This window comes from Carettochelys insculpta, chromosome 4 (genome assembly GCF_033958435.1).
Source record: "Carettochelys insculpta isolate YL-2023 chromosome 4, ASM3395843v1, whole genome shotgun sequence".
Taxonomy (NCBI): domain Eukaryota; kingdom Metazoa; phylum Chordata; order Testudines; family Carettochelyidae; genus Carettochelys; species Carettochelys insculpta.
Window position 1 is genome coordinate 86,699,099 of NC_134140.1, and position 13,194 is coordinate 86,712,292.

The following is a 13,194-nucleotide window of genomic DNA, read 5'->3' on the forward strand; positions in this document are numbered from 1 at the left end:
CCCCAATTCACTTGGTTCCTCAGTTCTTGGTCTGGAGTTTGTGGTTTAGCCTTTTATGCTAAGGCACATTTCCCTATCACAATTTAAAAGGGTCTCTGGACCCTGCCTTCACCCCATGAACCTCACCATGTTGTTCAAGTGCCCATGCAATTCACCCTAACGTGCCCAAGCGTGGCCGTTCACTTAAGGGTCACCAGGTAATTTTGCACACTAATGAGACACTGCTATGAATATGCAGCACCTCATTAGCATAAGAGCCACCACATGCACTTGGAAACTGCTAGTTTCAAAACACAGCCACCTGGCCTTTTGAAACGACCCCCTGATTTTGAAAGCCCCTTATTCTCACCAGCTGTGGCCATACTAGTGCTATGGTAATGTGGCACTTTGGGATATGCTAATGAAGCACTTCCGTGAATATGCAGTGCCTCATTAGCATAATGGCAGCCCTGCACGATTCGAAACTGCTGGTTTCGAAACACACCCACCGGTGTAGCCAGGGGGCCTTTTGAAACAACCCCCTGATTTCAAAAGGCCCTTATGCCTATCTGATTTTTGGGACTAGTGTGGGAGGGACTAGTGTGGCCACAGCCAGAGAGATGTAAGAGCAGCCACTTTACATGGATCTTATTAATACTGATTTTAATAGACATTGGGCTCTGTGTCATCTCTTATATGCATAGACTGTAGTATTCAAACAACCACAAAATATAAATGCCACCATTATTGTAAAGAATACGTGCTAACATTTGCATAGCCGCTAACGGTATCTTGTGGCATTGTTACTGCAAAACAATGCATGGTAGTGTTATGTTAGAGACGCTTGCAAAGCCAGTTGTGCTGTGGATGTTAGATATCAGCATGACATACTGTGCTTTTCCTTCTTTGTGCCTTTCAACTCTCTATCTATGAATGTGCAGAATATATTGAAATTTGCAAGAATTTTGATCTTTGAGCACTTCCAAGCGAGTTATTTCTGTGTATTGTCCTCTCACAAACATGGTGCAGATGCTTGAGTGAGTGAAGTGCCATCAGCGCATACCTGTGAGTTCAGAGAAGAACACGGTTAGTGGATTGGTATTGTGAAGTCACAAATAGGGCAGTTGTTTCTTTTTGTTAAATACAGTAAATGTATTAAGAAGTGTTAGGGGGTGGCCTTTTGAAGGAAGGTGGAATGAGTTGTCTGTTTAAAAACTGAAGCAGAGGACTGAATGGGTTCGAGTTGCTGGCTGCACATGACTTTTCACTTTCGTGTGATTAATGTGACAACATTTTTTGTTCCTCGGGGTAATGATCAAAAAAAAAAAATGATGGCTGTTCATTGGCCTCTGTGAAACAAACTGATAGCTTCACCAGCTGATTACTTTTCCAGTGTTTTTAGACGTGCACAGTGCTGTTTCTTTGCATAGGAAATCAGTGCAGCTTAGGCACCTAACTAACTGTGAGTTTGGGCCTTACTGCTGAGTGTGGTGCCATTGACACTGGTAGTGGGAGGGAGAAGAGTAGTTGGAGGCAGAGGCTGAGGGATGTATCTTGTAGAGTGGGTGGGATTGTCAGTGAATGTTTGGTGGTAAATGCTACACTTAATAATAAGGGTTAGGAGGATTAGGCCTATGGGTAAGATTAGATTATAATGTCTTCTTTGCCCCCACAAAATTACAATTTTAATAAAAACAAAACTGGATACCATTTCAGGAGAGCACAGGAAGCCTGATTAGAATTTATATTATGCACATACGCATGTTGAGCTGGCCTGCCTGAACAGTTTGAGCAGGATGAAGGTTATACTTTTGGAAATTGCCGCTGGGATGGTCCACTTATTGTTTGTCATAATATGGCTTCATTGGGGCCCAAGAGTTGCTTTCACTGGTTTTTCTTTTCAGAACCACTGTATTCACTTTTTTATTTTTTGTTTAGATGAGATCCTTGGGAAAAAACTGTTGTAATATAGGAAAGTAAGAACATAAGAATGGACTCAGACCATGGTTCATTTAGACCAGTATCTTGTCCTCCAACATTGTCAGATATTTCAGAGAATGGCCAGTTTCAACTTCTGACAGAAATGTTAGCCTACCATTCCTAGGGAATCTCTTGAATAACTTGTTTAGGCACCAAACATATTGTTGGCACCATACAAATAATGTCATATTACACGACTATGCACAACCAGGCAGTTAGAATGCTATGTCTGCAGAGAAATTGAAGTGGATGTCCAGTTGAAGGTTCCAGAGGTGTCAATGGAGTATTTCATTTATACTGTTACATCATGCATGACTTTGAGGTAGATGTCTACTTGTCATGTCTTTGTTTCCTCACCTGTGAAATACTTATTTAGTTACAAGGCTTTACGGAGGCTGTGCAATTCATGTCTGTAACAAGTTTTCTGGTCTGTAAGATGAGTTAGTAATGCAAAGTATTAATTATAGTTTATGTTTAGTAGGGCCTGCAGATGGAAAATTCATTATTTGTTATTTACACAACAGCAAGACTTGTCATCGTTTGGTGTTCATAATATCAAGTCCAAAGGATCAGAGAACTCTGATGTATAGCCTGTTGAATTTTTCCTATATTTTAAAAATATTTCAACTTTTAGTAACATGATGGAAGATGAATACAAGAATTACATATTAGCCATCTCATCAGTCTTAAACCAACATACAAGCCTAGTGTCAGAGAGGTAGCCATGTTAGTCTGTATCTGCGACAACAACAAGAAGTCCTGTGGCACCTTACAGACTAACAGATATTTTTACTGTTAAAATATCTGTTAGTCTATAAGGTGCCACAGGACTTCTTGTTATGCAAGCCTAGATAATCATTTTTTGCCTAGATAATACAGTAAATCATATTCTTTTAAGACCTAGCCCAGGGGTCTGCAACCTGTGGCTCCGGAGCCGCATGCAGTTCTTTAAGGACTTCTTTGTTGCTCCCAATGCTATAATTGCAAAGCTTAGGAAAAAAAAAAAACAAAAAACCCTTCCAATTATTTTTGATAAATGGTGAACGTCTAAAAGCCCCATGGCTAAATAGCAAATGATACATGATCTTGAAACATTGGATAACGTCCCCTTTAATATGTGCAGTGCATTGTGGGATATGATAGTGTATCTGTGTTTTGATCATGTTGCTAATAAAGTCTTCATTTTGAAAAGGAAAAGGAAGCTTGCGATATTCCTGCTGTGAAGGGCAACATGCATTTTGAGAAAGAGAACTTAAATTAAACGTGAAGTAAAATTGGCGTAGTTAAAAGAGGTTCAGGAGTGAAAGTGAGGAAGATAGTAGTACGAATCCACACATGTAAAGTGTGAGGGAATAGAATATCTAAAAAGTTTGTGAACATCCTGCGGTAAGCATGTACTGCATTACAAATCATTGTGTGTGCGCTGTTCTTAAAATAGGGGTTACGAAAGTATGGTTTGACATGATTTATTAAAGACTGTCTCGTATTCACATACACTGCTGCTCTTGAATTATTGAGCTTTTTACTGAATTTAAAAAAAAAATGGCTCTTCTTGCTATTTTGGTTGCTGACCCATGACCAAGGCAATATTTATGCAAATTAGGTGAAAGAGAACAAAAGGCCAAGATATCCCTACATGGGATATTCCTACACATGGGACTAGACACCCCACAAGTTTGAACTTATAATTTCTGCCTGATAGTTTGCTCAAAGTGCAGCATTTCTTCTTCCATTGAACAGAATTGGGATTTGGCCCCAGAAACCTTTGTGTCATGGAAGATCTACATAGTAGTGCTTGTCAGTCCCCATGACCCTACAGGTCTTTAAAGGGATGTGAGTCCTCATAATGTGTTTGACTACTGCAGCCATCTAGAGTCCCCCAAAGGGGATTTCAAACTAGGTACAGGAAGTTGGCATGTTGTAAATTAATACTGACACTGTCTGTGTTAATTTGTGCCAGAAATCCATATAAAATAGAAGGGAGGAGTAGAGGTGATATTGCAGAAACTAACAGACCTCACACTCTAACTTCTCTTGACTAGTGATAATATCCTACAGCCAGCAATTCCTCCTTGCCTGAATCCACTACCTTGTGGTCTCCTTCACTACAGGGAACATATGGACAGAATTGAAGTCCAAGTCAGGAAGCTTGTGTAGTTCAGTGCAAAAAGAGTTTCATGTGGGGTATATTTTAAAAGGAGTACAGGAAGATTTAGTCCCACAACTTCTATTAATTTTAGCAAAAGGTATAGAGCTGAAGTTCCACATATTTGTGTATTCATATTACAGTAGGGTTCACAGGCCAAAATATGGATTATAACCAAAAGTATTTGATGATATCATTAATATACATTGTTAATTTTATATAATATAGTTCAGCAAAACAGCACAATCTGGAGAACGGAGTCGAAGACCTAAAAACTGAGGAATTCCTGCTCTACCATTAACTGGGGTTGGCCTGAGGCAAGTAATTTAACCTCTCCATATCTTAGCTTCTCCAGCTGTAAAATGGGTACCATGGTAGACACTTAATTACTTCACAGGACTGTCATATTAAATAATAAAGTATAGTGTGCTTTGAAAATGTAGCGTCTCATTATTGCTGTATATCTATCTAGCTGTATCTGCAATATGAGCATTTGAAATTAGCAGGATAAAATGTAACAAAATGACGAGTCAAAAATCCAAAAGTTTATACATAGCAAAACAATGCATTTTTTATTTTTACTAACTGACTCATGATTTATATTATGCATTCTAGTAAGTTCAAAGTTTCTTTCCACAAAGAGAGCTATATGAAACAGCTGTGCTTCAAACCATCTTACTTCAATTGTAGTAGCAGGTTTTAGAGTTTAAATCATTAACAACCTGTAAGTGAACTTTTATCCAAATGACTGCCAGTCACAAAGAGAACACTTCTCTTTCACCAACTACCTTTTGTGCTTTAGTGAGACCTAGTCCCTTTTCTATTTTTTTCTCCTCCTTCATGTCTTTCTTTGAAGAAAGATGTGTGATTTGTGAAGTAATGAAAGTAGGTATCAGTTAATGAAAACTGCTATACTCGGTTCTTAATGCACATTGGAATTACTTCTGGAAGAACCTTCATGTACCTGCTTTACAGCAGGAAAAAAAGTGAATTTCAGAAGTCAAGATTGCTGTGTGCACTGTTGGAGTATTATGTAGCAGTTATACCATCCATTGGGGTGATCTAATCTTGATCCCCCCCCCTCTTTTTGTCAAGGAGTTGTGAGCTCTATGCTGACTGCATTTTTTTCAGTTTTTTTTTTAAACTGCACTCGGGATTTTCAAAATCTGATATTTCATCAGTGCAGTTATTTATCTAGCCCCCTTTTTGTTTTTACCCTTTGTTTTTCCTTACAATAATTTATTTTAAATGGGGAGGGGAAAGAGGTTATCCACACCCCCTTCCGATTTAAATATCTTGACGTTAATAACACGAGTTTCTCTAGACCCCCCCCCCATAGAATTCTCTCTAAAATCTTGTAATTTTTCCCCCCGCCCCAAGACTTTCAGATTTGTTTTTTTTTTAAAGTAGTCAGTTTTTAAAATTTGGTTTTATAGGAAACGTGCCTGAATTGCAATGTGGACGGTCGGCGCACAAACTCCCCCCACCCCATTTTTTTTCAGAGCGTAGACAACGGGGTAAATAATTTGGGAATTGCATCCTCCCCTTGTGAACCCTTCCCAAACGGAGCGCGTGCAATTCGGCGTCTAAAGTACAGCCTGGGAGCCTGGGGGCACCTTCCTCTGTGCTCTGCCTCCGTGTGTGTCTCTCTCTCTCTCTAGCCTGTGTGTGAGCTGGGAGCTCTGCTGCCGCCGCCGCCGCCGCTGCCCTTTGATCCCTGCATTAGTGTTAGTTAGGGGCTTGGAGACACACAGAGAGCAGCCATAGACACCGCCGCACCAGCCCTCATTATTGACACCGCTCATAGCACACACACACTCTCACACAGCTTAGCCCCATTCCCATTGAAGAATATTGCGACCGGGGACAAGCCAGGTGCACGACCGGGGGAGGGGAGCGGGGGGACGAAAGAAAAAAAAAGGGGGGGAAGCAAAAGAAAACCCCCTTCTTGTTGGCTCCGGGAAAAGCAGCTTCAATCCCGTTCCCCAGCAGAAGAGGAGCCCCCCCACGCTACCGGCCACCCCGGCCCCTGCTTTGTGCCTCTCTTTGCCCCTTTGGTTTTATTTGCTCTCCCATTAAACCAAGGAAGAGAATGTGAAAAAGGGGGAAAATGCCCAGGAGGAAGCAGGAGCAGCCCAAGCGCCTCTCTTCACGTAAGTGCCCCTCTTTTGCCATTTTCTCCTTCCTTCTCTCCCTGTCTCCTTCCCCTCTGCGGCTGCCTCCCTGGTTTTGTGCAGTAGTTTAGGGTTACAGAGGTGAAACTGACAAAGACACAGCCTGGGTTATTCCTCTTTTAGGTCTGAGCTAAGGCAGCCATGTTGGTGATGAGGAGCCTTGTGCCCTTTTAATTTTTCTCTCTCCCTCTCCTTTCCCCCCCCGGCTGTGCTTCCCTCGCCCTCTCCCCCTGCCCGCCCCTCTCCGCGGATTGTGCATTTGTGCCGGAGTGCGGGGTTCTCCCTGGGGCCGGCCGGGGGGCTCTTTTATTGGGGTGGGGAGCGGGGGTGGCAGGAGAGGGGAAGCGGCTGCTGGCGTCTTGTGCGGAATCAATCGAGAGGTCCGTCTCCGGCTAAAGGTTGCGGCTGGGCTTGTCGGCCCCGGAGCCGGGGAGGAGGCAGGAGGAGGAGAAGCGGGGGAGGGCGAGGCGGGGAGCGGCCGAGGAGGGCATAGGGGGTGGGGGACCCACACACACACGGAGCCGGGGCTGCTGCTGGGGGGAGGCAGGGGGCAGATCGTGGCACGCGAGGTCCCTGCAGAGCAGGGGAGGTGGCGGCGGCGGCGGCAGCAGCAGGAGGCGGGATGGGGGCTGCTCCTGGCCGCCGTAAAATGAAGGGTCAGACGAGCCAGACTAGACTCCGTCTTGGGTGCCGCTGCCCTAGCCGAGAGCAGCAGAGCTCGGGAGTAAAGTGCACCCCAGCCTCCGGAGCGGCGCTCAGAGCTCGCCCTCCCCCGCCGCCTTTCCTGCCCCCTCCCCGATTTCCCCCTCGCTGTACAACAGTTAACTTTTCTCCCTGCCGCCTCGCATTCAGCGATCGGATGCGTGCAGCTCGGCGGAGGGGGCAGCGCTATAAATATCGTGCTCCGGCGTGGCGGTAGGGTCGCCCCGGGGGGAGCTGGGGTGGGTTTAGGGGTCATTTTTCTGTCTCGGGCGCATACGTTCAGCGCCTGTCTGCAGCCCCTCCTCGCGGTGCCCCAGGGTTCAGTGTCTGGTGAGAGCTGAACTGCTTATGTGTCAAAGCCATGGTCGGTCACCTGAAGTTCACCAGGGAGGGGGAGGGTTAAGACTGTGGTATATGGTGTGTGCTGTGTTTTTTCCGCTGCAGACAGAGTGCGATCGATTACCTCTCGCCAGATATATATATTTAGCTATCGGGGAGGGGTTGAGGCACCGCTCCCCCTCCTAACCCTTTACCACCTCCCGGACATTGTTAACCTAGCACGTTAGCCAACGCAGAGGTGGGGGAAGAAATGGCCCTGCAGCTCCACAAATATTCCTCTTTCCCTTTCTTTCCGCTAGAGCGGGGCTTGGGGCTGGGCTTTTTTTTTTTTTTTATTTGCCCCTGTGCAGTCCTTTCCCCGTCTGCCCGCTAGAGGATCTGAATCTGAAACACACAGGCACGCGCGCACACAGAATTCCCCATATAGAAAGCTATCTAGTTCAGGAAGCTTGCACAAGTGAGTTCATGAAAGTGCAGTGGTCTGTGTTTGCACCACTGCTGGCTTTCTGTAGTTCACTGATCTCTGATAAGAATAAGAAAAAAGTGGAGGGGCTAATCTCTTCTTTGTGTGTGTGATTTGGGTGCTAAAATGAACATGCACAGAACCATAACTCTGAGAAGAGTGGATGAGAAAACAGCATTTTAAATGTAACTTTTTTGCGGGGGGATGAGTGGTGAGGGCAGAAAATGCTTCTGGGTTGGCAGAGTTTGGAAATTGAGTTTTGTGTGTGCAGATCAGCTAGCTTTGCAGGCAGCTGCAGACTGTCCTGCTGGTGACCTTGACCCTGACCTGGTGCAACTACCCTCTGTTTTTCTAGGGCTGAGATGAAATTCAGTCTCCATTTTAGTTCACTTGGGGTGTGTCTCTCATATGCACAGGCTATTAGTAATTATGCTCAGTTTTTTGTACAGGCTTTTCCTTACCCTTCAGGTTGCATGCTGTTACCCCCTCACCTTCAGATTCTTTGCTCTGGTAAGGGAACGTTAGCTGATCTGAGGAGCAATTACCTTTGTTGAAGTACTATGCAAATCTGGATGTTTAAATACAGGACCTAATTTGCAGAGCTTTTATACTCATTTTTGAACTACAGAGCGGGTTTTTTCCCCCCTTGATGTGTGCTTTATGCGCTGGATTTTTCTAAACTAATGTCACTTTTGCTTGCCAGGATTTATATATTTATAGACCAATTGCTTAGGGATTAAAAGATATTCTTGGCAAATAATGTATTGGGTAATTCAGTAAGAATTGTATGAATGTACTATGCACTCAAATGGTCCTACGGAGTTAGAAAATGCCTTTGAAGTCCATTGAAATTAGTGTGCAAATCCTGTAAATAGTGATTTTTGTGACAAATAGTATTAATGTGTACTTGACAAAAAATATACTGTACTTTGAATCTAGGGTTGCAGTTCATTTTAGCAATATGGTTCCTAGATAAGAAATGTGTGTGTATTTCATTTTAAAAAAATCCCCAAACTTGACCTGTAGTAGGAGAATGTTAGGATTGCACAGCTAAGCACTCAAGTCTGGAAATGAAATAGTTAAGTATTTACTCACAACTTTAACTCTTTCCATTCATTATGTATTTCCATCATGATAGTTTTCATTTGCATAACTTTCTAATTCTTACACAACAATATATTATACTGTATTTATCTGAAGCTGCTATGTATAAAACATATACTGGGCAGAGTGCATTACAGTCCATTACATGGTAGGTACAGTAAAACATTGTCACATCATATTCTACAGGCTAACTGTAACAGAAAATATTGTGAAAAATTGCTGACATACCTAATATACTTAAAGGTGTAACTGGTCTTGTATGAATAGGCCTGTTCATTCCAATAGGACCAGCCTTGTCCAAAAATTTAAGCAGATTGGTAAATACTGTATTTTCAGAATCTGTGCCCTAGTTGCTTCTTAGTTAACAGTCTTATTCTTTGAATTTGATTTAAAGATGGTAGTATTGCCATCAAAAAGAAGTGCCAGCAGCATAATTTATGGTTACTGAATGAGGCCGCAATTCTATACATACAGAAGTTGCCCACAGTAGAAACCACTTACATGTGTAGAGTTACAAGTATTTGTAAGGTTGTGGCCTCAGTTATTAAAACACATGTGCCTCTGAGAGACAATTGTGTAAAAAGTTTATGGAAGTGACACTGAATCATTACAACAATTAAAATAATGTAAATATAAGAGAATAAAAACAATTGTAAGACTGTAGCTATGTGTTTCCAAGGTTGTAAAATAACAGGTAGATTATGTTGAGAAACAGTAATGCCTATTTTTGAGGGGGGGATTTTTACACTGCCAGAATGCCTGCCTGCCACACATTACAAAGTACAAGTGCTTCTCTCTGATTTTCAAGTTGTAAATAAGGCTAAGGTTTAACAAATTGCTGTGGAGCCCTTGGCTCAGCAGATACCCATCCTTGCTAAAATTTTCACTGGATGGCTAAGTAAGACTGTGCTACACAGTGCTTTCTTAATTTACAAACCTAGTAATAATATCTTTGTTAAAAACTTGCCATGCATATGGAGAGTGTGGTTTTCAAATGCTTGTAATGCACATAAATCAATCACCTTTCCCTGCAACGCTCAAAGGCTGTCCCGTCAGTGAGGTATAATTCCATAGTGTATCTACTTCAGTGCTTCGAGGTAAGATTTTTAAAAAAAGTTTTGTGTAGTTTTACTTGTTTACTTTCCCCCTTCCCTCATTTTGATTTGTTTTTTACTGGGCCTTTCTAACAAAAATTCACTTTCTGGCAGAGATTAGACCTGAATGGAAACATGTCAGTCTGAAAAGTGAAAGTTTCAGAGAGCTGAGGCTTGAAACAGGTGATGAGAATGGAAACTTTCATGTCAGGGTTACTACAGCAGTCACTATTGCTTTGGCTTTAATTCAGTTTTATGGACGTACCGTATGTGCAGCATGCAAACTAAGTAGATGGATGTAAATTAATCATATATACTTTGACTGATCTGGGCAATGCCCTCTCAAATATTAAATTGCTATTGTCCGAGGAATGTGTACAGTAGTCCCTCGAGTTATGCGAGGGTTGCGTTCCCACACACCCTCACATAACTCAAATTTCACGTAAGTCGGTGGTGGTTTTTTCCCCAGCGGAACACACGTTCTGTAGCTGGGGAAGCGGCTGGAGCACCTGGAGGTCCTTTTGAAAGGTAAGCCCTGGGGTTGGGGAGGGTTAAACCTGGTGGTTGGTTGGGGTCGTGGGAGGAGGCTGGGGGTGTTGAGCCTGGAGTGGATTAGGGCTGCAGGAGGGTGGGAGGCGTGGAGTTGAGCCAGAGCCAAATGCATGGGGGCGGGGGTTGAACCAGGGCGAGAGGGTTGAGCCGGAGCTGTGCATGGGGAGCTTGAACTGGGGCGGGGACGGGTGGTTTGAGCAGGAGCCAGGCATGGGAGTGCCAGAGCCAGGGGGGTTTTAACTGGGGTGGGGTGGGGGTTGAACCCGGACCATGCTCGGGGGTGGTGAGCTGGAGCTGTGCACTGGGGGGAGGTTGAGCTGAGGGGGATCAGGATTTTGAGTTGCGCTTAACTTGTTTTTACGCGAATTAAGCAGACCTTGAAATTGCAGTTTGAAGGGTTTGCTGTATAATCAAGTACAAAGTGTAATCTCACTTTCTCTTGAATTTGTCTTGCTAACTGAGTAGCTGTAATTTTGGCTTGATATCAGTACAAGCAGCATAGCTGAATTTTTAGGAGGAGACTCAGTTGTTCAGTCATCATGCCCGGGCTATAGTCCTAAACGTTCCCTTATACAGGTTGAACCTCTTTCACCTGGCACCTTCAGGACCTGACAGGTGCCGGATGAGAGAATTTGCCAGACCGTGGCAGGTCAGTACTGTCTAGCACATTACCAACACTTCCACTGCTTACTTAGAAGACATTAGGGGCAAACTACAGTTGAGTAACAGCACAGAACACGGGGAGCAGGGCCTGGTGGCTGGAAACAAACTTTATGGGACCAAGGGAGACTTGGCCACCCCCATGATCAGTGGTTGTTCAGCTAATTAAAATCATACCAGATTACAGAGGTTGCGGGCCAAGAGAGTTCCCGATTAGAGAGGTTCAACATGTACTGCTTGGAGGCTGAATTTCAACTGTGTGATGTTCTACACCTACTTTGCTGTGTGTGCTGAATAGTCTTTTGTTATCTCATTTTTTGTAGTTTAAATTTGATAAAGAACATAAAGAAAATTTTGCATGATAAATTCAGTATTATTTAAAGTTTCTTTCTTTCCTCTTTCTGTTCTTTGATTTGAGATTTGATAGATAGAGATTACAGCAGGCTCCCCATATGTCAGAACAGTCTTTTTGCCTTCATATAGGAATATAGAGCTGGGAGTGAAATGGGCTTTTATCAGCAACAGGAGTGTGTGTGTCTCTCTCTCTTACTCTCTCACTCTTTTAATTGTATTTATTACCTTACCAGCAGACATCACAGGTACGTGGAGAAGCTTTTAACATAGTTTCTATTTATTATTTTTAACTTCTTGCCACTGCAGGGGTTATGGTATAACTCATTGCCAATAAGAGAATACATGTAGGGAAAATTATTATTCTTAGTATGTTTGGGTTAATCATTTCATTGCTATCACCGTAGTTATCCTGATGTATTATGGTGCATCTTTTAACTAAAGAGTAGTGTGAGATGCATTCAGTCTGTGCACTGTCTGTGTTGTTCCCCCTGAAAATATTGACCCTGTTTGGTCCCTCCCATTGATTCCTTGAAGAAGATCACAAAAATAAGGTTTGCCCCAGTAAATGAGGTACATAGTTCACGTCCTAAAAAGAATTAACTCTTATTGCATTTTTAAAAAATAAGTTATCAATGTTGCACCAGGATACTTCTCAAAAGTTACCCAAAAGGTAGAATGTGTCTTAGTGTTGTGCAATAGAACAAAACATTAATAAATCATGCTGCCAGAGCATAAATTTGATGGCCCAAGAGCCAGCTTTTGAGCTCGCTGAGCCATGACTGATTTCAGGATCTTTTGAATGACATTACACTAATTTGCATCCCCACCCTATCCTAACATACAAATACCAGTCCTACCAACCCCAACAGAAGGAGCCGGTTTGGTGTGAGGAGGCATCAGTACAGGATGAATTCTTTTAAATATAGAAGAAAATAATTTCACTTCACCTTTTGTAAAAGAGAGTGTGCTTTTTTTCCTTCTGTAATTTTCATATGTAAGAAGGTAGGGATGGAGGAAATTAAGGAAACAAATAAAACCAAACAGCCAGGAGGAGCTGGTCTGTTCGGAATGAAGTATTGGTAATTTCCTATAATTTAATCAGACCAGATCCCAGAACAAGATAATGAGAGTGTGACCTACAAAAGAAAACTTTTTGGAAGTTGAAAGGTTTTCTAGCTGGAGCTTTCATAAGCCCTGTGATTTGTCATGAAACACCACAGGAGAGACTTTTTTTTTTGCTTTACCCCCTTTTGAAAGAAATCAAGATCTAGACACCATTTCAGATGTCTGTAAAGAGGTAAGTTGGTTTATGCCTAGAATCCCTTCACAGTTATATCTCAGTTAAGCTACTCCATGACCATACTTGAGTATATTTTGTAAATAATGTGCCCTTTTTCTGACCTACCATTTTCTGCTGCCTAGTTTGTCAGGCATACCACCGTAATTCATGCCATATAGGTGTAACTATACAATACGTTTAATGGTGTAAAGAGGTTAAAAATCTACTCACCTATTTTTATAAGAAGATTTTTTCAAAAGCCTAGACTTCAAAATAAGTAACATTATGTGATGAATTCCAGTTTGAGGGTTTTATTTTTTTCTCCCACAAACAAGTCTTATATTTTCATTCTAAGTGTGTAAATTACA

At 42.6% G+C, this 13,194-nt stretch overlaps 1 protein-coding gene across 4 annotated transcripts in view; it reads left to right on the forward strand.

Moving 5' to 3' along the window:
- Positions 1-5,938: 5,938 nt before the first annotated feature.
- The window catches only part of ZNF827 (zinc finger protein 827), a 160,974-nt gene continuing 153,718 nt past the window's right edge, over positions 5,939-13,194 (forward strand). For all 4 annotated transcript variants that reach the window (XM_074993239.1, XM_074993241.1, XM_074993240.1 and 1 more), the window contains exon 1: positions 5,939-6,258. In XM_074993239.1, the coding sequence (XP_074849340.1) occupies positions 6,216-6,258 (43 nt within the window). In that variant the 5' untranslated portion in view covers positions 5,939-6,215. The remainder of the gene's footprint in view (positions 6,259-13,194) is intronic.